Here is a 25,271-nt window from a genome sequence, read left to right as displayed (position 1 = left end):
TCTGTTCATAAAGGTTAAGAGTTTTAATACTTCAAATTGATTTAGTTTTGCTTTATAATAAAAATTTCTCAATTAAGATGTTTAACAAAATCTTAAAGGGCTTTCATATTAGATAAATCATAATCATGAAGTGAAATCATGATTTAGCGATGGAAAAGTTGTATGGGTTATGTTCTAAAATCGTTAACTATCTCGGCCATTTTCATGTTTGTCTGCAGATATCATTAAGGCACATAAAATGTGAAAGTCTCAGTTTTAAATTTTTTAGTTACAACACAAATATGTCTCCATAACTGTTAAATAGATAATGGGTTCCGTTATGAATCGTGGTTGATATCTTAAATTTTGTTGACAGCCAGATAAAAAAATAAACTTACCGATAATACTCATCGTCGTGATCTGAAACATCGGATTCGGACATAGCGTAAAATACATAGTATTAAAACCGGTCTGAAAAAATAACAATTAAAAAATATTGTTAAAAATAATTTAAACTTTAAGATTTCCACATTTCTAGAGCATCGGCCTCGAGGTCGTGTAGGACTCCAGGGATAACCAGGGAGTGGAGGGGTGGACCTAGATCCGTCTAGATACACAACAGTTCTTATTCAAACAAAATATGTGGTTTTCTAAGTTTCAAATCTGCAAAATGTGGATGTTGAGAAAAATACTTTTTAATATTATAGCATAAAATATTATTAAAATTTGGCTTGTCTGTTTGTCTGTCTGTCTGTTTGTTTGTTTGTATGTTTGTNATGAATCATCAAAATTTCAAATATTTGTCTCTATCAAAATTCGATCGTCATTAAATTTTTTAAAATTTTGAAAATCCGCGAAATTTTTTGTAAAAATCCGCGAATTATTTTTGTTTAGTTTTACGATGTACACAAAGAGAACATGTTTACAATTAATTTAGAAGATGGGCGCGAAGCGCCCTCTAAGGCTAGAAAGAAGGGCGCGAAGCGCCTTGAATTTCTAGTATTATTAAAATTTATAAGAATTGAGTAGAACTTTTATCCTAATTATTTAGAATAAAAATCAAAGAATCATTTAAATATTTGAATGATAAATTGAACATTTACATTAGAATTCAACAATTTTAAAATCAATTTAATTTATTTAATTATAGAAGTGAGTTCTATATGTATTATAAGAACTGTTTGCCTGTGAAGCGGTGAGAAGAGAACATGTTAATAGTTTTTGAGTTTCCGTTCCAACACGGGCTACACAAACAACCTAGATAGTATATATTCAAGATATCCTTATTTTTACACCAAAAAACTAGACAGTGAGAAATTGAAAGTGATAATTTAATTTACTTCAGACAAATTACCAAATAACTAGTTTATTAATTTCAATTTTTTCTATATTACCGTAAATCTTCTTTTTTTACTTAAAACAGCTTACGCATTTTTAGATTTTTCTTCAAATACATTTATCTTAAACAATTTATAGTTCATTGTGCAATATATAAACTAATATTTTCATTTCACTTAGATTCCACTCTTTCTATTTTAACAATTTTCCTTTCCTGTTTCCTGGGATATTAAAATTTGTCTCGTAAACATTTACATTATGTTTTTTTTTCTTTTAAACTCAGATACGTTTATAAAATTAAGAATGAAATAAAATCTTTTTATGACAAAGAAACCAAAACTTACCTTACTATCTGGTTTTAAATGAACAGACCCAGTTCCTCTTTCTTGCTCCTTAAACATTCAGATGATAACAAAAAAAAAAAAAATCTTGCAATATTTTTAATTTACCTTATTAACAACAATCTCTAATAATTGTTGAGCTGCCTGCTGGGTACTCATGAATCTTTATCAAAACTTTTCGTATTTTGGATTAATCATAATTCAAGAATTTATTTCAAACTGACAAAAGGGACTGTCTTCGTAATTTCAAGTGTCTCTTTATTTCAGGGAGTAACAGCAATTGAGAAAAGAAGTCAAAATTGGAAATTCCCCAAATATCTGGGAAATTCCTCAAATGCCTGTGAGTCTTGGAAATTCCCCAAATACCTGGGAATATGGGAAATTCTCCAAATTTCTTAAAGACTCTAAATCAGTCGCGCAACTATAAAAAAAACAAAGATTAAGGCACATTGGAACCTTGTCAAACTGTTCTGATCTATGGCAGTAGTTAGGCTCGGAGACGAAGGGGGTCTGTATGTGTGTATATGGTGTATTAAGTGCTATATGGATTGAACTATAAGCTCAATAAACTAACGTTCAATTATCTTTTTTATTTTACGATAAGAGCTCTTAAATTTCCTCAGGGTCTGGATTCATGAATCGCTAAATTGCAAAACAGGGTGGACTTCGTCATTTCTTGCCCCCCCCTACAGGGGGGGGGCAAGCCTTCTTAAGGGAGGGGCATGCCCCCCGCCCTAGTTGCGCGCCTGCTCTAAATGTGTTTTATTTTTGAATTATAGAAAATTTCTCGAATGCCTATTTATTTGGGAAATTCCTTTAATGCCTGGGAATTTGGGGAATTCCCCCAATTCCTTAGGGAATCTGAGGGTAGTTTATTTTTTAATTATTGGAAATTTATCAAATGCCTAGCTTTTAGGCATATTTTCCAAATACCCAGGCATTTGAGGGATTTCAAGATATCCAGTCATTTGAGATATTTACAAAATCTTAAAAAATACCACCGTCAAAGTTTTATAGGAATTTGGGAAATTTCGGGTATTCCCAAAATGCCTGGGAACCTGGGAAATTTCCCAAATATCTTGGAATATGGGAAATTCCCCAAATTCCAATTTTCTTCAAAAGTATAATTGCTGTCGGGTCATGCTCTATTTAAAGATTGTCCGATTACTAACTGTAGAAATGAAGCCTTTCAATTCAATTCAATTCAAGAAGCTAGGGAAGTCCCGTGGGCTCATCGATCTAGCTGGGGTACGCCATCACGAAGAAGAAATATGGAAGAAAAGGTCGTTCTTCTGCCGTGAAAGTTTTGACGCCAAATTGATTTCTACGGAATTGTATCAAACTGGCCTTAATTTTTAACAGTTTAGAGAATTATAAAAAGACAAAACAAACAAATTATTTCAAAACATTATTTAAAGTTTTAATCCCTGGGAGGTTCAAAGATTTTTCTTCCTTTAATTAAGTTTTCCTCAGACTGCTCTTTCACCTAGAATTTAAATATTTAAATAAATTTTTCTTAACAATCTTGCACAACGTAATTTCGGAAATACTTGCTGCGTCAAAAGTCTTAATACTTACAAATACTTATAATTCCTTGTGAGTTTGTGAGTAATGACTGTTTTAGTGTACTGCAGTGAAGAGAAAACATATTAANCTACTATCAATTAGTAGTTAAGTCCGAAAACCAACAATAATAAATATCTGTTCTGAAAGAAACCTTAATATCAAGTAAGCAAAGTGTATGCTGGCCACTGTCTCTGAATACAATACAATCAAACTATTTAAACTGTACAGCCTCAATCGAGAAGGTGCATATTGCATAGAGTTTGAAAGGTAAGACCTAAGAGACAAAAAAAGCATAAATTGACAACAATTGTTAAGCCACTAGTGTTAAATACTTCTGGAGTTGTAGAAGAAAAATTGATTGAAGTCTAAAAAAACAATTGGAATAAGTGTGTATGTAAATCGTGACTAAGTTGGTTGGTAAAATATGATTAAGTTGATTGATAGATGGATTTTAAATCTAATGATTAATCGATTTTGATTAAATTAATGCATTTGTTTTTTAAAAATCGAATGAATGATTTTAATCGGATTAAACGATTGATTGACCTAATTGTTTGATTTAGACCATTGATCAATTAGATTTGATTGACTGATTGATTGATTCAAATCAAATCAAATCAAATCAAATCAGACTTCTAGGGTTGTCTTACGTCTTCTTTAATTCCAAAATGACTGTATCATTCAAAATAGATTTGATTATTCAATTGATGAATCTGTTGAATCAATAGAATGATTTATTTGATCGATTGATTTCCTGTTTTTCATAATTTTATCGTAGAAGCTGTCTGGTTTCCAGTTTTCTGTCCAGAAAGGAATAGAAACTGTTTCTCCAAAATTATATAACTGATAAAACAAAAAAATCAATATAAACCTCTCTTCAGAGTTCTTTACAACCAGAGGGTTACAACCTTTGTTATTTTTAACTTAGATTATTTGATTTAACAGAATTCATAGTTTCTGACAAAGACTCAAATTCCTCCGAAAAAAAGGGAATAAACCCAAAAATAATCTTGATGATTTATTATTTCTTTTAATAAAAACTTAGCTCAGACATTTGAAATGAGAAAGATACTTGAAGTCCAGAGCAGAAACTTATCGAGATCTCATGAACCAAGAGAAGATTTTGGTGGCTTCTGATTGGTTGGACTACAACAAATATAAAACCATGGCTAGTGCTTACTGGAGGAATTATCCATACAAAAGAAACCACCTCTGGATTTATGAATAACTAAGTCCTTCCCCAAATAAAGGCCAGTTGAACAAACAACCCTCTGATTTTTGATTGATTGATTTGTTTGCCTGAAGTCCTGTGCATCCAATAGCGTTCATTATTGATGCGTTGTGAACAACACGGTGCGGTATTCCTTGCTCCCGTGCGCGCAACACCAAATCAGTGTGGGTTGTGGCTCCAAATGGATCTCCGACAACTATAAATAAAGTAAAAATTGTAATGGATTCTAGATGCTGGGGTAAGAGACTAGAACAATTTTAAGGCATTGGGAAAATTTGAAATCTTTGATACTCCCCCCTCCCCTCCCAATTTTAGCTAAACTGGGGACAATTAAACTTTTAAGTTTTCATTTTATTATTTTTTATTACAAATGTCTATTTCAAATCAAATCAAGATTAAAAAATGTGTCACTTACCTAAAAATGCAATATCCGACTCCTTAGCGCCTTCAAGAATAGTATCTGCACTCTTAAATCATTGAATTCACTTCAGCACAAATTTTAAATGATTTATTAAATCCAAACTTTTCTTTTATCTGTAAAAAATTTTACCTGTTCAACCATGTCTCTATCCGCCAAAATAACCTCTCTTGAAAAAAAAGGAATATTTAGGATCAAAATCATCATTAAATGTAAAATTTCCGTTTCAAAAGATGGTTCTTTATGATGTTATCAAGAGTCTTAAAAATGACTTTGATCAAAGTTCTAAATATTGAAGGAAAAATTTCTCCACAAAAAAAAATAAAAATATTTCCTTCCTTCCGTATAATATCTCTAGTTCTTCCTTCCCGCAGGTGAGTATTGAGGTATAATGCTCCAGATATACTCTACACAAACCAGTTCATTTTCAAACAAAAATAGAATTATAACAGTTTTTAAGCATTGTTTACAACTACACATTTTAAAAAAATTTTAACAGTTTTTAAGCATTGTTTACAACTACACATTTAAGTAATTGACAAAAATACTTTTATATTAAAAAGTTGAAATACAGTAAAACAGTGAAAAAAGTTTAAGTTACAAAATAAAATGTAAAATGCAAATTTTTTAAAAAATCTCACTGAAGAAACAGAAATATTTATTTTTCCAGACTCTGATTACTTAAAAACAAAAAAAATATTTAACGACAAAAATATCCAAGAAATTAATAGAATGAGAAACAGAAAGAGTCCAAAACAATGGAATCATTGTATCCCTTTTAAAATAATCTTCTAAAACAAATTCATTTAGGAGAAGACAAAAAACTTATTAAAAAAGAAAACGAAAAACAACAATAAAAAGTGTTTGAATTTATACCGGTACCATTAATATATTTATCTATTTATCTATTTATCTATTTATCTATTTATCTATTTATCTATTAATCTATTTATCTACTTATCTACTTATCTACTTATCTATTTATCTATTTATCTATTTATCTATTTATCTATTTATCTATTTATCTATTTATCTATTTATCTATTTATCTATTTATCTATTTATCTATTTATCTATTTATTTATTTATTTATTTATCTATTTATTGAGTAATTCTTGAAAAATCTGGTTCCTGTCGCATTGCTTGACTATCTCTAAACCACGGACTGTTATATCCTAAAATAATTTTAAATTTTACATCACATCATCCTTAAAATAAAAAAATTTGCATGTATAAAATGTATATAACACTTACCTTTGCATCCCCTAAACCTAAACCAATAAAATAGAGCATTTTTTAAATCTGAAAATAGAATTATTTATGAGTTAATAAATAAAAATAAAATAATTAATTTATCAAAACTGAGGAGTGTTTTCTTTTTGTTCCTTTAAAACTGTTTTTACTCTTAATAAATCTATCAATGGCGGCGGCATCCCCAACTGTTCGAGCACGTGTATCAATATTCTGCTGTGTAAGATAGGCGTCTATTCTACTCTTCAGCTCAGCGCAGAAAACCGGTTTTAGATTTTCCGTGTACACACGTCCTAAGTGAAAAGACATTGAATGGAATTTAATTAAACATTTTCTATATCAAAAGAAGGTATTTAAAACAACTAGCATTGAGAGACTTCAAGTTTTCCTAAATAGAACGTAAAGAGGGAACGCAAATTGAGAACAAACTTAAGACCAGGACGCAAATTGAGAACGCAAGAAAAAGGACGCAAAGAAAGGAAGGGAAGAGAGGACGCACTAATGAGGACGCACTAACAAGGATGCAAAGAAAAAACACATATTGAGGACTCAATATTAAAGACGCACATTGAGGACGCTAAGAGAAGACGAACATTGAGGACACACTAATGAGGACGCTAAGAGAGGACACACTTTGAGGACACACTAATAAAGACGCCAAGAGATGACACACTTTGAGGACGCACAAAGAGGATACAAAAAGAAGGCGGACATTGAAAAGCACAAAGATGATGCAAAGAGAGGATGTATATATCGAGGACGCACAAAACTTGTTCATACATAAATTGGAGCTTTCTATGATATAAAATAAAATAATCAGACATTTTACAGGTATGCTATTGTTTTTGTATTTACATTATTATGTACAATATTAGCAATACAATACAAAATGTTGAACCTGAAAATGGGTCTCTGGGTAAACCTCCGTACATAGCCTGGGATTCATTGCACTTCTCAAGGGTACCCCTGAACAAAACTGAATTGGGGGTACATAATATATTCACTTGAAAAATTATCCCTCTCCCCCACTTCTAAAAATTATTGTATCTCCAATTATGTTAATTTATTTTAACAGTTTTATTGCCGCATTGAAAGATTAACAATTTGGGGAGTAAAGATCAAAAAGCGTTAAAAACTTTCTGAGGTCTGATTTTCACCTAAGCTAGGAAGCTAGGATTATATTATAATTGTACCTGTCTACGAACTTCCCACTTGGTAAGACCATCGGGATGAGCATGAGCTCTGCAGTTATCTCATCCAAAAACTCAGTAGGTATCTAAATCATAGTCAATCAATTAGAGAGAGGTCGCTCAACTACCTACCACCGTTTCAACTACTTCAGTAAAATATAATTGGTAAAGCCGTCTCTACGTGGTTAAACCATCACTAAGTAGTTCAACGACTTCTTGCAATTAATTAAATCCGGTCCCAATTTTTAAGATATTTTTTTTAAGAAAAAATGCTTTTAGAGCATATTTTCGTGGATTTGCCAACTCTTACATTGGCGCATTTTCAAACAAAAAAAAATTCTGAATTTTTTTCTGGGCAAAATTGATTAATTTTGACGGTCCATAAAACTTTTCTGGGGTCATGTGAGTTGCCATAAAAATTTAGACCTGATCGGTTCAGCCTTTTCAACGTATATTAGATACAAACAGACAGAAAGGCAAATATAAAATAGACTAGGCTTTTAGCGCCCATCTTCTTGAAATACTGAACATTTTCTCTTTGTATACATTGTAAAACAAAAACAAAACAGTTCGCGGATTTCATAAGTTTTCTTACTTTCTCTTCGGGGGTTTCCGTTCTTTCACCAGGCTGATAACTAGAGGATTTATCAGATTTAGAGCAACCGGAGGTTTCATCCTCTAACGAAGAACCTCCGAAGAATGAAAATGAGGTTGAGGATTGCTCTGGAGTATTGAGAGCTTGCTCTAAGAGTAGTTTCTCAGCAGGCCTACCAGCTCTAGGTGTTACAAAGATCTTGAGGTTCTTCAGACAGGGTACACTTATCATAGGCTAACATTAGAATCAATGCAAAAGAAAATCTTAAAATTTAAATCATGTTTTTTTTTTTTAAATGATAAGGTAACATTCTCGATTGAACTAAATCGCCATTTAGATTTTAAAAATACTAAGAGAGCTAAAGAAGTAAATTCAATTTTTTTATTATCTTTATCTAAGTATCACTTTTGACAATTAACAATTTTAGGCCTTTGCGGAGTTTTACAATAAAGACATAGGAAATTATTGAATTTTGTCATTTTTCAGATAAAAGCTGATATTTAATATTTACTAAATTGCTTTCTAGTGAAAAAATATCGTTCAATTCAAAGTTTAAGTTACATTTCGATTGAATTAAAATATTTTGGAACATTTATCTCACATTCAATTTCAGGTGATTCAGAAATAATGTTTGCCTTGATTCCTTAGTTCTGAGAATATTAAGTTGGAGAATGGAAATCCTATTTAAGATGCCGGTTTTAGAATTGTCCTTCAAGGAGTAACCGGTCTCATTGTATCCAGTCACCGCCGTGTTGGAGAAAACAATTCGGCCGTCCACTGCCGATCCGACTCCTGAAAATACTGAAAGTTGGAACATTTTATACATACCCGATTTAAAAGCTAAGTTTGTTGAATCAAAAACGTATTTAATTGTTAAATATCTTACAAACCTAATTGTATAAAATTGTGTTTAAATTCTGAATTCTGATTTGATTCCTCTCCGGTTAAATCAATTACATCTTGATTCCTCCTTTAAAACAAACATTTGAAAACATCACTTTTCCTTTTTTTATCCACAAACGATGCGACTTCAGAGACGACTTTACCGATTTATTCAGAATTTTTCCTTGAAATTGGTGGTTCCCTTTTGTTTTAAACATGTTTCTTTTCATGACGAACAATTGTGTACACCTATATTGCAGACAAGTACCAAATTAAACCTTCAGAGATGGAATTTAAAGAATTTGAGCCGCGGTTTAAATCCGCCAAAACCCGGTTTAAATTAAGCGCCGGAACCAACCATATTTAAACCGCGGCTTAAATTTAAACAGCCGCTCAAATTCTTTAAATTCGGCCAATGGATCAATGATCTTATTATTTGATAATGCTTTCCTTTAAAAAACCAACTATATTTGACAAATATTTTTTTATCTAAAAAATGTTTTATTTCCTTGTACATGCTGGTGAGCAGCGTGGTCCTGTTGATGTACTACCTGTTAAATAAAAAACAAGATTTAAGTCCAAAAACTATTTCTTAAAGGTCTAACTATTTTAATTCAATATCAGGGCCAAAAATAATTTTCCCGATATTTGACCCGGAGCTATAACACAAGCTCTACAGTGATTTTCTTTTTGTTTAAATGCTCAATGTTTTAAACCATGAAAGATGACCATAAAGCAATTACCCCGGCTAAAAACAACAGATTTTAAAGGAAATGTGAGCGTAATTTCATGTGATCCTTCATGCAGAGGTGACAAGTTCAATTTTAAAGATGATCCTATAAAGCTATGTCCTGATCAAGTATGAATAAGATATCAATGTTTTTGTTTCTTTAAACGGTTTATTTTTATGTATGGTTTCTCTGCGAAAGTAACTTGCCCATTACGTGCTTTTATAAGCAATTGAGAAGCTGACAAAAATAAAAAACTTTTCCAGTAAAAAAAACGAAGGTATCTTTGCATGGAGGGTCACTTGAAATTACGCTAACACTCCATTTAATCAGATTTAACAGAATTTCTGAGCTACCGTCAACCATAAATTTGTTTCTGAGTTTGTCACAATGTGTACTGCGTACCTGTCATTAAAAAATGCTAAACATTGTTAAATTTAAAAATGGACTTCTTATACATAATATATTAAACCTGCTATAGAGAAGAATATGGAGGATTGTTTATCTATATTTGTATCCATTATAAATAAATAAAACAGTCACCCATCTGTCCGAAGAGAGTTATGGGAAGAGCCCACATCACCGCACCATCCCCAAAGGGGGTAGCAAATATATAATATATTAAACCTGCTATAGAGAAGAATATTGAGGACTGTTTATCTATATTTGTATTCATTACAGGCAAATATATAATATATTAAACCTGCTATAGAGAAGAATATGGAGGATTGTTTATCTATATTTGTATCCATTACAAGCAAATATATAATATATTAAACCTGGTATAGAGAAGAATATGGAGAATTGTTTATCTATATTTGTATCCATTACAAGCAAATATATAATATATTAAACCTGCTATAGAGAAGAATATTGAGGACTGTTTATCTATATTTGTATCTATTACAAGCAAATAAATAATATATTAAACCTGCTATAGAGAAGAATATTGAGGACTGTTTATCTATATTTGTATCCATTACAAGGAAATATATAATATATTAAACCTGCTATAGAGAAGAATATGGAGGATTGTTTATCTATATTTGTATCCATTACAAGAATATATAATATATTAAACCTGCTATAGAGAAGAATATTGAGGATTGTTTATCTATATTTGTATCCATTACAAGCAAATATATAATATATTAAACCTGGTATAGAGAAGAATATTGAGGACTGTTTATCTATATTTGTATTCATTACAGGCAAATATATAATATATTAAACCTGGTATAGAGCAGAATATGAAGGATTGTTTATCTATATTTGTACCCATTACAAGCAAATATATAATATATTAAACCTGCTATAGAGAAGAATATTGAGGATTGTTTATCTATATTTGTATCCATTGATATCTTCACTAGAACTAGAGGGAAGGGGAAATGGAAGTATAAACTTACTGGAGGCCTACAAGAAAAAAATTATAAAAAAATCAATTTTTTACTCGACAGTACCAAACTATTGTAGGACAGAGACCGAAACTTAATCTAGTGTATCATAATGAAACCCAGTTTCATGAACGAGGTCAGGCAGTTTTGTAGATATCAATATTTTTGTAAACATGTGGTTTGTTTTTTTGTTTTCTGATTTCTTAAATCAAAATCTATGCAAATGCATAGACCCAAAAAAAGGAAACTCAGGAGTTTCATTCAACGATACTCTTTTAAATTTCTGCCTCAGGACATTTGGTATGTTCATTTCAACTTCAATGCTTTCATCGTCGAAAAATAGATTTTTTTCCTTTTCATTATCTTTAAAGAGAATTTTTTTCCCATCTTTTTCAAGTTTGAAATCCTTACAAAATAAGAAAAAGTTAATTGACAACAATGAGTAAAAATATTTCTAGAAAATAAAATCTTTTGAAACGTAGCTGCTACAATTCAGTTAACATTTTTCTCAGCAAACCCTTTTATTATTATTAGAAAAAAAGTTTTTTTTCTCAGCAAACCCTTTTATTATTATTAGAAAAAAAGTTTTTTTTCTCAGCAAACCCTTTTATTATTATTAGAAAAAAAGTTTGATGGTGTAATTTTTACTTCATTAATGCATTGTCTGAATTACCTGATGAAATATTCAGCCATAAATCCTTTTAAGTTCCCTTTTCTAGCATACCAGTACAATTTATGTTTTAGAGTCCATAATAACTTAATTAATTGCGAAATGTTCTAAAAGGAAATCCATATGATATTTAAAACTTCCTATCACATAAGGAACTCTGTTCTAGCACGAGACCAATATTTTCAGTCCAAGTCCATTTTACCTTCATTTCGGAAAATATATCGTTAGTATAAGTTAAAGCTTAGTCAGCAATGTATTAACCTTCAATCAGCTTGTTGAGTCAGGTATTCTTGAGTTAAACAAAACTGAAAACTAATACTTGGTGAAGAGTGTCCCAATAAATACTGGTTTCGAGAAATTTTAATCTTCTTTCAGAATTATCAGAATCAGGGACAGTCAACAGAAGGAAAAGAATAAAGGAAAGAGAGAAACAATGACAAGAAGAAAAATCAAATCAGAATTTGTGTGTTTCAACTGTATCCAATTTATAAGATTAAAAATTCAAAAATAATAAATTGTTAAAAGAAACTTCAACGTATGACTTGGCAACCTTGCAACTCCTTCAGGATTGATTTTATATTTGGGGATGAGAAATACAAAAGCGAGAAACGTATTGAAAATGTTGCATAACATGCAAATTGCAAGATTTTAATCATAACTGAATTTCACTTTATTTGAATGATAATTCATAATTTATTTGATAAAATGCTACTGTTCCTTGAGAGGAGATTAGTTGGAGGATAGAGGTCAGTGTGTACAGCCTCAGTACATACACTCATTCCACACTGTACACAAGGAGGAATTTAAACAACATGTCAGAGGTGGATATAACCTCAATGAAATTGATTTCACGACAGGAATAAACTTTTCAGGTCAATGCAGACTTTTTGTGTTAGGGACATGATTTATTGAACAGTAAGAAGCTGTTGAACCGCTTAGACTAAGTTGAACCACATCTCTTGTGGTTCAAGTCTTGCTGTCTTGTCTTAAGGTTACAATTTGATATCTTTCTTCCGTTGATTCACATTTTTCTTCCATTCAGTCAAACATGGCGATTTTCTATCCCACTTCTATATTGCAGATTGCACAAGATGGAAGTTTATTGAATCCTGATTTGTGTGATAGCTCATTATAAATTAACATCCCTTAAGGTTTAACTTAACGTTTAAGAATCACTCTTTCGAAAAAACTCAATCTAAGGAAGAGTCTAAGACGTGGAACAGAAAGGCCAAGTGGTATATTTGAATAAAGTCGACAACTTCAAAGTAAAAATAAAATAATGTGATAATTCAATTAGATGACACAAGATCCTACAGATAACATTTTTTTTTAACTGATCCAAGGATTAATGATTTATGAATTCCTCCACCCCTCCCTCAGCAGAGCATAGATCAAACATTCTTGGTTTAGCATCTGAAACTAAAACATGACAGTTAATAGAACATAATAAAACATCTGTCATTATCAGATATATAATAATACGTAATCTTAATCTTCTGTAATTATCAGATTAGAGACAAAAATTACCTTTATCTTCTGTAATTATCAGATTAGAGACAAAAATTACCTTTATCTTCTGTAATTATCAGATTAAAATAAAACATTATCTTTATCTACTGTAATTATCAGATAAAAGATAAAACATTACCTTTATCTACTGTAATTATCAGATAAAACTGTATAAACGAATAAAAAAAAACGATTACCATCTCTAAATAAGATTTAAGAGGAAAAAATTAGATGTTAAAACAAACTGATTAAACTCGACAGCGAGCTCTAATGAATTTATGTAACCTTTTGATTACAAATATTTAACTAAAAAATAACAATAAAATTTCAGGAGTCAGGACTTACAGTAGTCTTACAATAACATAAATATAATATTTGAAAGCACTGTTATGTATCGAAAAAACAATCAGGAAACGATGTACAATATACACTGTACAGTGTACAATGTACACTGTTCATATGGAAAGAAAAAGAATTTTGAGTTTTAAAGGTTTTGAACAAGAATTAATGGACGATGATTGAAAGTCGTCTTTATCAATACGACATTCAAATTTCACACATAAAATGTTTAAAAATAAAGAAAAAAATATGCAGTTAATGGTTAAAATATCCTAACTTCTAAATTGATAAACGCATTACAGTTTTTCCAAAGATTGCTTGTTAAATAAGTGTAAAACCGCGACCACCAAAAAATGTTGTAAGCTCACAACTTCAGTATAAATAGCAAAATTTAATACCGAGTTTAAAAATCAAAAATTTATCCAAATTTTTTAAAATCTTTAAGAGGTTGTACTGTACATAAAATTTACTAAAGATTGTACATATTGTAGTGTACATAATGTACACTGTACACTGTACAGCTAGAAAGGTTGACTCTTCCAGCATTGGTTTTCTTGTATTTGTGTGAGATGAAACCAATGCAGACTCTGAACCTTGGCAAAATCTCTCTCCTGCAATATAACGAAAAAAATGTTGTAGAAAAAAGTTTTCTTATTTCGTCCAAAAAAACATTAAGTTTAAATTTAATTTAGGAAACTTTTCATCAGGGGTGTATATTTTCTATTAAGATATTTCCAACCACCCCTCTTTTGAAAATCATTACCCCCCCCCCCAAAAAAAAAGTATGTATATTGTATATGTATAGGGGAAAACATGTTGGGCAAAAAGTGTGAAAAAGGATGAAAAAAAACTTGCCTTCAGATGTCCAAATTTTCGTTTTTAAAAATATACATTATACACACGTACTGTGTTTTTTCTTTTTTTATTAAGGGGTATAAATTATCAAGAATTATTTTGTGGGAGGAAAAATTTGTTAACCTTTACTGACTTAAACCCCTGTTTTCCTCTAATACTGACCTCAGCATCTACTCCATCCACAAAGTCTGCTAAGGTGATGTCCCAATCTCTCCTTTTTATCTCAAGCAACAACTTTCTCATCTCAGGAGACTTAGGGACATCAATACTAAAAAAGGGACTTTAGGGGATACAACCTTAAAAAATAAGGAACTCAAAAGCACAATATCAATAAAATAACATGGAGAATGATACTGTAGAAGGGAACATCAAGAATATACTATAAATGAGGAATCTTAAAGGAAAATTTATTTTGATTAAAATTACTGTCTTACATTAGTTTCTGTTGACCTATGCTAATTTATTTTATTTCTTATTACATTATTATTAAGATAGCATTATTGAATGACAGTCTGAACCAGAAAACACTGTAATAGGAAATCGACTTTTAGACTAAAGTCATGACGTTAAATAGTCAGATTAACACGAGACACAGCAATTGTGCAGTTTAAACAGACCCATAAAATAAGTTTTTATTAAAGCTATTTCCTTTGTAACAAATCAAATGCACTTAAGTACTGCGTTAATGTCGTCTTCCTATTTAACAGGTTTCTGGTTAACGCGTTATGTTTTGTAATGCCGCAAAGTATTTTACCTGTTTAAATCTGATATTCCTATCTCTGATATTGCGGGCAGATCACTGAGAATACTCATCGTGGTCTCCATATTCATACTTGGGCCCTAAAATTGACAGTTTTTTCAAGAAATGGTTTTATTTAGGTAATGAAATTTTTAAATTTTTTTAACACACCAACGAAAATTCTTTCCCGATGAACAAATGTAAGTTGTCATAAAAAGTTCAAAAATTAACTAAGATAAAGTAAAATAAGAAAGAAAAAACGCAACAACAAAGAAATAACAAAATCACTGATGGATATTGTCGTAATTTTTTCTGATTTTATAATCAAATCAAATCAAATCAGGAAGAAATTAAAAGTTAATAAAAAAATTGTAACCTTGAAAATAATTAGGGTTTTGAGAAATGGAAGATGTTTTGTCGAGAACCAAGTTTCAAGATCAGTTCTCACCAACTTCGGGATATTCAAGATCTAAAATAAGATCAAGAATTTTATTTTTTTCAATAAAACATAAATCATATCAAATAAGACATTTAAAATAATTCATGGATTCTGTGATGTCAACCCTGCAACATGGTTTAGAAAGTTCAACCACAAAAGAGTCACAAGAATGGCTAATCACCCTTTGAACTTGGAAATACAAAACTCCGGGACCAGTTTCAGGAACAATTTCTCCAGCTTAAGAGTTCCAAGAAAATGGAACTCTATTCCACAAGAAGTTAGAGTTCCAAGAAAATGGAACTCTATTCCACAAGAAGTTAAGCAGTCAACTACAGTAAATATCTTCAAAAGATAAATTCAGACAGTATCCGTGAGATGCTGATGCAAGATTACCAAGTCTATCAGAACCATCATCAGCTACTCCAAGTCTTCTAAATCATCCTTATCATAACTCGGCTTGGGTTCTTGAGAATTATTCAACAATAAACAATATCAAATCATTCATATTCAAATCTATAGTATATCTTTTGGTAAAAAGTCATTTTTGAGAAAACAATAACCAATGATTGGAAACTTGTATATAATACAATAAAATAATTAGTAAGTTGACCTTAATTGACTCAATCTTGGTAGCATATGAGAGAACGAACTCCATGCACTGTTTGGAGAAATGAGCACATGAAACTTCCAGAATACGAAGAGATCCAAAACCATGGTTCCCACGGGACTTCACAACTAAATGAAAAAATATATATGAACGAACGAAGCATGATTTATATTGATAGCTAGCTTACAAAAAATCATTTATTCTAAGACGGAACTTATTAATAACGAGAGAAAGTTGAACTAGATACAAATAGCTGAACTAATTATTTAATTTTCTGATACAAATATACGGTATAGAATTAGTTTAACTAGCTATAGCTAGTTCAATAATGCCTCACTATTCATTAAATATGACCTCAGTCCGAATTATTAAATATTATTATTAACATATTAAATAACTAAACTTAAAATTTACAAAAGCCGGAAACTTTTGAATTGGCGGCATTATAAAACGTGTTTCTTTAAAGTTCGGAGATTCGACCAATGAGAATTCGGGGAATGAGAACTAAAAGGATGAATATTTTCCCAAGATTATATCTACCCCTAGGTGTTTACTGAATAACAATTAGATAATCTAACCTGGGTTTGGAGGTTCCTTCTGTATGATCAGGGTTTCTAGATTAGGGCAGAGGTTAGCTATATCCTGGAGATTAAACCCGGCACATTGAAGTTTCAAACCCCGGAGCTGAGATCCAATCTCCTGGACAATTTAAAAAGATAAAAAGTTTACTTTTTTTAGAAAGGGATTATTATAATTCTTCAATCTCCATGATTATTTCCCGAGACCAATTTTCTTCTGAATAATTCGAGCATTAAAACCACATTTCCAAAATTAGTGACTTAAGGATAACACATTTAGTGTTTGGAACTAAGTATTAGTTTACTTTCGTTGGACGGCTTTAAACACAAATCAAATCAAATCAAATCAAATCAAATCAAATCAAATCAAATCAAATCAAATCAAATCAAATCAAATCAAATCAAATCAAATCAAATCAAATCAAATCAAATCAAATCAAATCAAATCAAATCAAATCAAATCAAATCAAATCAAATCAAATCAAATCAAATCAAATCAAATCAAATCAAATCAAATCAAATCAAATCAAATCAAATCAAATCAAATCAAATCAAATCAAATCAAATCAAATCAAATCAAATCAAATCAAATCAAATCAAATCAAATCAAATCAAATCNCCAGAGTGAGATAGTTCAAACTTCTCCAGGTTGAGAATATCCTTGTATTAATAGATCGAGGATTGTTGCTCCCGAGGAAGAGGGTATTGAGTCCGGGACAGCAGTTTGATATAGTGTGGAGCTTGAGGTCAGATGGACCACGGTAGAAGATTTCGGTCAGCTTGGTTTCAGCAGTTTCCTCATAACCAAATACCTGCTTCAGACCTAAAACAAAAGATTTATTAAAAAGAAGTCCTTATATACTAGATTTAATATCTTATTCCGATTAGAAAAATTATGTTCTTCATTAAAGAAAGTTAAAACAGACCCAAATTATCCGGTTTAGGTGCCCCCTTCTTTTTTATTAACTGCTTTTGTAATAAGATGATATCACAACACCGAACCGTTCAGCAGAGCCCCAATTTCACTGACTGACGGGTTGTGTCCTTACAAAAAAATTCCTACCTCAGGTCATGGTACTTTGTCTGTAAGATGAATGTTACAAATAATTAATTACCTGCTGCTGCAAAAACAAGATAGCCTAGAGAAGATATGTTAGGACAGGAAGACAGGATTACTGATACACCGTCTCCTTTAACCTTAGTTTCCCACATTGGATATAGATATCAAACGTTCAAGATCAACAACATCCAAACAAAAGTTTCTGAAGATTTATAAAATTTTTTTCTTTTTTCAGTGCACACTGCAAATTTTTGTAGAGTGTGGGGGGGGGGATAAACTATATTCCATCCTGCCTTTGTATTCTCTAGCCGCAGTTTCCGTAAACTATTAGCTACGGGCAATCTCTCCCAGTCTCCTGTTCTCAACACCTCGTGGAAAAGTCTCTTAAGGTAAAGGAATGTGGATGAACAGCTATGGCGGAGTCCACGTGGACAGTTTTCCATCTGGTCATATATTGGGCGGTCAAAATAGGGCTGAGGAAACACACGCATACTCCGCCGAACCTAGAAAAACAATTTAGATCAATGCTTATTGTTTTTAAAGTAAATTATTATTTATTTGATCATTAGATCACTCTGAAACTATAGTCCTTACATATCTAATCATTGAATCCCTGAAACTACTACTAGTCCTTTTTTCTAGATATTGGATCTCTTTATAATTTTTCTTCAAGAGTTGCAATGCGAAAAGCTTAAATTTGATCTTAAACACAAATTTTCTCTGTTTTCATAACAATGTCCGATCCAATACAATACTAGAGACTGGGCTTGGCCGCTCTGCCAGGACAAGATGTCTTGTTTCTTGTGCGACTTACTCAACTGCCTAAAAGTTGACTCAGTAGCTCAAAATGTCATCTGGAGCCTGGTTGGAAAGTTGATTCACATCCAACCCCTCATACCTTTAACTTTCATAATCTTCTTGCTGTCAACAAGTACTCACAAGACCACAATACTCTTGTGATTATCACCACTGGCTGTAAAACACAGCTCAATTCTTTTTCTGGCTCTCCATGGTGAGACTGCCTGTGAACCATTATAACATTCCTAACCCAGATGCCGCTTTACCTCCCTGGGCCCTAAATGTTTTTACCGATGCCGCTGGCAGCTCTCCTTCTCTCAGTGGTCTTGGAGTTGGGGCAGTTTCTAACACCTGGTGGGCTTATGTACCTTGGTCCAGAGCGATTCGATTCGATTCGATCCAATCCAATCCAATCCAATCCAATCCAATCCAATCCAATCCAATCCAATCCAATCCAATCCATTCCATTCCAATCCAATCCAATCCAATCCAATCCAATCCAATCCAATCCAATTCAATTAGCCATGGAGTGTCTAATAGCTCCTTGACCTGGCTAGGGTATGCCAGCACAATTCCTTTTAAGTCAATGCTTTTCAGCCTGACGTTGTTTAAGCCTATTCTCAAAATATAAAACTTATAAGTCTTAGCATGTAAGTCTGTAAAACCTGTTCTTATGAAAATTTTCTTTTGTATAAGAAGTGGTAAATCTTTAAAAAATGTCTATAAGCTAAATCCAGATCCATTTTCTCACAGAAAAATTCGGGATCTGGATCAAACTGGAATAGTTCCTAAGCACTAAAAAAGTAAAAAGAGAAGAAAAATGGTTGAAGCATCAAAGAAGATGCCATAAGAAAAATCATAACCTTAGTTTTGGACAAAGTAGTTAAGAGAGAACAAGTAAAATCAGCAAGCTAATAACATATCACACTAACCTTCCCGACAGTTTTATCCTTGTTCCAGCATTTGAGAAAAAGTTGCTCTGGGTCTGTGTAGAGCAGGCAAACCATCCCAAAATCGTTCACTACCTCGGCACTAGCAATATCCAGCTCCTGATTGTACCAGTAACCAATCCTTTAATATACAGTTAGTGCTAGGTAATGCCTTGGTTCAGTTTTCTAGAACTTCCTCGGCTTCTTTTACTTAACAAACCAGGTTATTGCCGAGCACTACTTACAGATATGAATCATCTGTTTACATTTCACAATTATTACTATCTATCTACATAAGGCTCAAGCCTGAAATCATTTATTGAAGGAATGAGAGTGATTATTATTACTATTATTATCTATATAAAGTAGTACTCTCTGTTTTCTTGTATGGAAATTTGATCAAAATCCTTGACCGATTTTCCTAAAATTTTGGTAGTGGAACATGGTAAAATCCCGGGAATGTTCTTAGTGTTATTTTTAACATTCTAAGTTGATTGGGTTGACTTTAATTTTCAAGCAAAGCTGGGTTTCCCAAGCTAGTTCCTCATAGAGGACAATAGATCATTTAGTGAATTTGAACGTTGTTTTATCTGTTTAAGTTTTATTTGGTTTTTCTTTGACTGTGTTAAATTTTATCAAATTTCTGACATATGATTTAGCAAATATCTATAATTTGATTTGGTTTGGTTAGGTTCCTGCAGTAAAGGACAGCTCTGACCGACCAGGTTTAAGAAAATATTGTTCGGTACATTTCTCTTCAGGGTCAGATGGGTTAGTCGGGATCCTTTTACTGAAATATACAATTTTTTGTAAAATAAAACCTTTTTGAAATGTAATATTTATAAACATTTTTTTTTTACAAATTGGAATAATAATGTCACTTAACATTGATGGTACAGTTTTTCCTGCACAAATCTCTGACAGGATTAATATTTAATTGGGAGTTTACTGTTTTAATTATAGAACAGCACAACATTTAATAAAATAAACACAATATAAGGGTAAATAGAAATATTAAAAAATACCCTCATCAAAAACAATTCCCATTTTACTTACCTATTACGTTGTTTAGTGTCGAACTAAAACATTAAATATTATCACCCTTTATTGTTTCATAATTTTTTGAAAAATAAATATTAAAATCCACTACAAATCCACTACAAATCCACTACAAATCCACTACAAATCATGCAGAAACAAACAAGCTAAGATCATTATTAGGGAACTTTAACCGTAAGGAACTACTAATTTAAAGTAACTACTAATGTAAAGGGACTACTAAAGTGAAGGGACTACTAATGTAAAGGGACTACTAATATAAAGGAACTAGTAATGTAAAGTAACTACTAAAGTGAAGGGACTACTAATGTAAAGGGACTACTAATGTATAGGGACTTCTAATGTAAAGGGACTACTAATGTAAAGGGACTACTAATGTAAAGGGACTACTAATGTAAAGGGACTACTTATGTAAAGGGACTACTTATGTAAAGGGACTACTTATGTAAAGGGACTATTAATGTAAAGGAACAACTAATGTAAAGGAACCACTAATGTAAAGGGACTACTAATGTAAAGGGAATACTAATGTAAAGGGACTACTAATGTAAAGGGACTACTAATGTAAAGGAACCACTAATGTAAAGGGACTACTAATGTAAAGGGACTACTAATGTTAAGGGACTACTAATGTAAAGGGACTTCTAATGTAAAGGGACTTCTAATGTAAAGGGACTACTAATGTAAAGGGACTTCTAATGTAAAGCCACTTTTGTAGAGAAACCAAAATTAAAAATAATCAGCTTTAAAAATCATAAACATTAATGAAAAGGGGAGAGAGATAATATTTTTCCTGTATGTCAGGTCTCGAGTCAGAATGAGTTTCTCCAGCTTTTCACATCTTTCTCCTGAACAATAATATTTTAAATTTTATATTTTCTGCAAGTCAAATCAAATCAAATCATTCTTTGCTGGGATTGCTTGAGTCATCCTTACTTATGATCAGGAGTTTTGATTCCCTCTCATATTCTGGGTTTTCAGCCCGATCATTTTGTTTAAATAATTTTTACAGAGGTATGCTAATTAATTTTTAAAGTCCTTCTAGGTTTCTCATGAACAATAATATTTCATTTTCATTTTTCATATTTCATATTTCATAGGACATATTTCATATTTCATAAGACATATTTCATATTTCATATTTCATAAGACATATTTCATATTTCATATTTCATAAGACATATTTCATATTTCATATTTCATAAATATATTTGTTTAAATATATGTTGTTAACTATAGCTGGCCAAACGGCTGGATCAAAATGGCTAAACTTTTTTGAGGGAACCCAAGGATATTTGTTTTATAAATTTTTTTTTCAAAATTAGATTTTTTAAAATGTCACAGACAACGCAAGTAATCAATATGTATGTTTGTATGTCCGATCATAACTCAGAAACCCCTTAGCGATTGGCCTTAAATATTGAGTGAGGAGCTGAGTAAAACCATGGGAATATTCTTAGCTTGGATAAAAGATCTTGGTTGAATAGGTTGACTATTATAAAGAAAAAGCTAGTTCTAAATATATTCAAATGATGTTTTCACCAAACCTGAAAGTGCCTTTTTCATGCTTAAGAATTAAAATGTTGCTAAAATTTCTGACATTTTGAAGAAGAAAATAAGATCCGCCATATAAATAAAAAGGATGCATCCGAAAAATTGTTCTTACCTATTATCTTCCAGAGCATTCTACATAGTTCTGATGTATCCTCCGTATCCGATAAATCCCTACTCTTAGAGAAATCCAGAACCTAGGACAAGTACTCAGTTATTTCAACTTTCAAAACTTTGAGTTTTAAAACTTGAAAGTTAAGGTCTTTATTTATTTCAATTGATTTATTCTACGGAACTTTAAGTGATTCCTTTAAAGAGGAGTCTGCCCAATTCACACCGGTACCATTTAAAATCTTTATCTCATCAATAATGTGAAAGAATTTAACATTTTTCTATCTTGAAAAGTGTTAAAAGTGTTCAATTCTCATAATTTTCTCCATTTTTTACGGCAACAAGAGGCAGAATTTAAGTCGCGGCTCAAATATGGTTGGTTCCGCATTAAATTGTATTTAAGTTTTCGAGATTTAAACCGGTTTTGGGCGGATTTGAGACGCGGCTCAAATTCATAAAAATTCGGACTCAGTTTATCTTAAGTATTATAAAGAAACCACAATTTAAAAAAAAAATTTATTTTAAAGAGAAATCGTAAATTTCTCACTCATTTTGAAAAACAAAGCTTTACGTAATTCCTTTCCTAAAGATTATTTATGGTTTAAACTTTTGAAAGTTAGGTCTAAACCGGCTCAGCTACATTTTGCCTAGTCACAATTTGCCTAGTCACATTTTGCCTAGTCACATTTTGCCTAGTTCACTTTTGCCTAGGTAACATTTTGCCTAGGTAACTTTTTGCCTAGTTCAAGTTTGCCTAGTAACATTTTGCCTAGGGTAACATTTTGCCTAGGTAACGCAAGAGCATGTTTTTTGCCTAGTCAAAAATCTTTTATAAAAAACAAATTTTGTCAAGAATTAAACATTTTTTTAAAGTTTAACCAGATAAATTTTAACGAATTAAAATTAATGAATTGAATTGTATTCTGTACAGCAATTTTAACATTCCTGTCACTCTACAAAAGATAAAATATGGTTATGTATCAGACATATATATATATATTTTTTAAATACATTTTACATAATCATGGAGTATACATAGGAATTCATACAGGTGATCTTTATTTATCATTATTTATCTTCTGCTTTCGGCATGGTATGGAAAGCTTCTACAACAAATTTCACCTACTGTCTGGAGTCCTTTGATCTCTGTTTTCCTTGAACATTGGCATACTTCTCAATCACAGCCTTTTCTGTGGTCTTAGCTTTCGTCTTCAGCAGCTTGTTGGTATGGCCATGAGTTGGGAGTACATCCCCTACCAGGATTCCAGTAGATATCCTCGTTGTTAGGGTTGCAGTGCATGATCTCTGGGAACAGCGCCAATTCTTGGTCTCTGCCCTCTCCCCATTGAAAACATAATAGAAGTTATTCTTATCTCTGTAGTTGGGCTTACCCCGCCTGGTAAGCCCTGCAGTTATCATGGGAGCCATTTTCAATGTGTCTCTCCTTCTGATTGGGTTAAAGGAAACTGAATGATTTTCAAAAATTTGCAAAGTTTTTGCCAAAAAATTTGCGGATTTAAAAAAAAAATCTCGGATTGATGAAAATTTCTTTGTGAAAAAATGATTGACTAGGCAAAAAATTCGCTCTTTTGTTACTCTAGGCAAAATGTTACCCTAGGCAAAATGTTACTAGGCAAAATGTTACCTAGGCAAACTGTTACCTAGGCAAAATGTGACTAGGCAAAATGTGACTAGGCAAAATGTGACTAGGCAAATTGTGACTAGGCAAAATGTAGCTGAGCCTCTAAACCTCCTAAACCTAACTCTACAAATTATGAGTTTGAATTTTTTAAAGTCCTTGTTAACATTCGCGTCAGTAATAATTCATCCAGGGACCGAATTCAATGAATTAGAACTGCCTACCGCTAGTTAAAAATTTAATCATCGGTTTAAATTCTTCCTTAATCTTTAACATTATCTTGGTGGTTCATATTTGAACCGGCAGATGGTAGTTCAGCGATTTAGGTCAAATTCATAAAATTCAGTCCCAGATATAATTGGAAACCCTCTTTCCTACATAAAAAGTACCTTGACATCACTGTTGAGTATAATAAGAAGTTGTTGAAAGAGCGGTAGATACCGAAGATTAGAAGAACAGAGTTTAGGAGGGGTCCTTGTAGAACTTGATAATCCTAAACACCAATGATAATTGAGAACAGTTCAATAGATTTTAACCAATACAATATCCCTTTTCTCTAGTCTGCCTTAAAGTTGATTAGTTCCCTGCTCCTCCTATCTCTAGTCTACCTTGATCTACCTTGATCAGTTCCTCCTCCTATCCCTAGTCTACCATAAAGTTGATTGGTTCCCTGCTCCTCCTCCTCCTATCCCTAGCCTATTTTTACATTTTTACTCCACATTGCCGGCCCTGGGCAGTTACCTAGAGAGTTTAGAAATTGTCAGACCGCCTTTTACATTGCACTTCTTTTGCCTCTTGGCTTCTACACCTTCGAGTTCTGACAGTTTATCCCGTAGAAGAGCGCAGAAGGTAGCTCGTTTTGTGGGCCTACTGCCTCCCCAACCCTCCAAGTTAATCATTTAAGGTTAGGTCGCCATTAGGTTGTGTTTGCGTGAGTATTCCCCCCCCCCCCCGCGGTGTTCGCTTGCTTGAGGGCGCCAAATGTCATTTGCAGTTAAGGTGTCTGGCGCTGCAGTCGCCGTCAAATCTAATGAAGGATAGGGGGTCACGCGCTGTTGTCTGTTTGCTGGGGTTCGCCGTCCCAATCTCTTCCCTCCTCCTACTACTTCCTGTATCCCAAACTCCCCCTATCGTATGTCTGTATGATTTTCCATGTTGTCCTAAGCGTCCGAATACTGATGAAGTGTCTCTAGTCTCTAGTCTACTTTGAGGTTAATTAGCTCCCTGCGCCGCCTCTTATCCCTAGTCTACCTTGAGGTTTGATTAGCACCCTGCTCCTCCTCCTCCTATCTCTAGTCTACTTTATGGTTGATTAGCTCCCTGCTCCTCCTCCTATCTCTAGTCTACCTTGAGGTTGATTAGCACCCTGCTCCTCCTCCTCCTATCTCTAGTCTACTTTATGGTTGATTAGCTCCCTGCTCCTCCTCCTATCTCTAGTCTACCTTGAGGTTGATTAGCACCCTGCTCCTCCT

At 32.3% G+C, this 25,271-nt stretch overlaps 4 protein-coding genes across 8 annotated transcripts in view; all 4 read right to left on the bottom strand.

The window, feature by feature from the left end:
• Positions 1-449: 449 nt before the first annotated feature.
• Positions 450-6,229, bottom strand: LOC111713117 (diphthine methyl ester synthase). Its single transcript, XM_023487917.1, has 13 exons — positions 6,128-6,229; positions 6,005-6,048; positions 5,212-5,280; positions 5,006-5,042; positions 4,871-4,922; positions 4,524-4,651; positions 3,979-4,067; positions 3,376-3,415; positions 3,086-3,144; positions 1,767-1,821; positions 1,662-1,709; positions 1,165-1,236; positions 450-586 (listed from the first exon to the last, which is right to left on the bottom strand). The coding sequence occupies exons 1-13, from the start codon at positions 6,164-6,166 to the stop codon at positions 497-499; spliced, it is 822 nt and encodes a 273-aa protein (XP_023343685.1). The 5' UTR covers positions 6,167-6,229; the 3' UTR covers positions 450-496.
• On the bottom strand, positions 6,175-13,499 carry LOC111713116 (RING finger protein 37). 5 transcript variants are annotated; one of them, XM_023487912.1, is made up of 12 exons: positions 13,235-13,499; positions 12,950-13,005; positions 12,304-12,371; positions 11,590-11,631; positions 10,829-10,935; positions 9,300-9,342; positions 8,800-8,879; positions 8,545-8,701; positions 7,910-8,132; positions 7,318-7,400; positions 7,023-7,090; positions 6,175-6,417 (listed from the first exon to the last, which is right to left on the bottom strand). In XM_023487912.1, the coding sequence occupies exons 1-12, from the start codon at positions 13,293-13,295 to the stop codon at positions 6,221-6,223; spliced, it is 1,185 nt and encodes a 394-aa protein (XP_023343680.1). In that variant the 5' UTR covers positions 13,296-13,499; the 3' UTR covers positions 6,175-6,220. The 5 variants fall into 5 exon arrangements, with proteins under 5 accessions (XP_023343680.1, XP_023343681.1, XP_023343682.1 ...); XM_023487913.1 differs by having other exon boundaries at positions 12,962-13,005; XM_023487914.1 differs by lacking the exon at positions 13,235-13,499 and adding an exon at positions 13,154-13,222.
• Positions 13,500-13,592: 93 nt separating this feature from the next.
• LOC111713118 (uncharacterized) lies at positions 13,593-16,797 on the bottom strand. The gene is made up of 6 exons (XM_023487918.1): positions 16,653-16,797; positions 16,078-16,202; positions 15,405-15,497; positions 15,044-15,129; positions 14,452-14,557; positions 13,593-14,045 (listed from the first exon to the last, which is right to left on the bottom strand). Exons 2-6 carry the CDS (start codon positions 16,120-16,122, stop codon positions 13,956-13,958), a joined length of 420 nt encoding a protein of 139 aa, XP_023343686.1. The 5' UTR covers positions 16,123-16,202; positions 16,653-16,797; the 3' UTR covers positions 13,593-13,955.
• A 466-nt stretch (positions 16,798-17,263) lies between these two features.
• LOC111713122 (uncharacterized) overlaps positions 17,264-25,271 on the bottom strand; it is a 9,823-nt gene continuing 1,815 nt past the window's right edge. Inside the window, exons 5-13 of the mRNA XM_023487922.1 lie at positions 24,189-24,292; positions 22,165-22,246; positions 21,292-21,346; positions 20,496-20,518; positions 20,135-20,229; positions 19,443-19,559; positions 18,006-18,215; positions 17,768-17,849; positions 17,264-17,475 (exon numbers count right to left, since the gene is read on the bottom strand). Of these exons, the coding sequence (XP_023343690.1) occupies positions 17,264-17,475; positions 17,768-17,849; positions 18,006-18,215; positions 19,443-19,559; positions 20,135-20,229; positions 20,496-20,518; positions 21,292-21,346; positions 22,165-22,246; positions 24,189-24,292 (980 nt within the window). The remainder of the gene's footprint in view (positions 17,476-17,767; positions 17,850-18,005; positions 18,216-19,442; positions 19,560-20,134; positions 20,230-20,495; positions 20,519-21,291; positions 21,347-22,164; positions 22,247-24,188; positions 24,293-25,271) is intronic.

The sequence above is a fragment of the Eurytemora carolleeae genome, unplaced genomic scaffold (genome assembly GCF_000591075.1).
Source record: "Eurytemora carolleeae unplaced genomic scaffold, Eaff_2.0 scaffold819, whole genome shotgun sequence".
Classification (NCBI taxonomy): Eukaryota; Metazoa; Arthropoda; class Copepoda; order Calanoida; family Temoridae; genus Eurytemora; species Eurytemora carolleeae.
The sequence above is the reverse complement of the archived record's forward strand: the minus strand, read 5'-3'. Positions and strand labels throughout refer to the sequence as shown.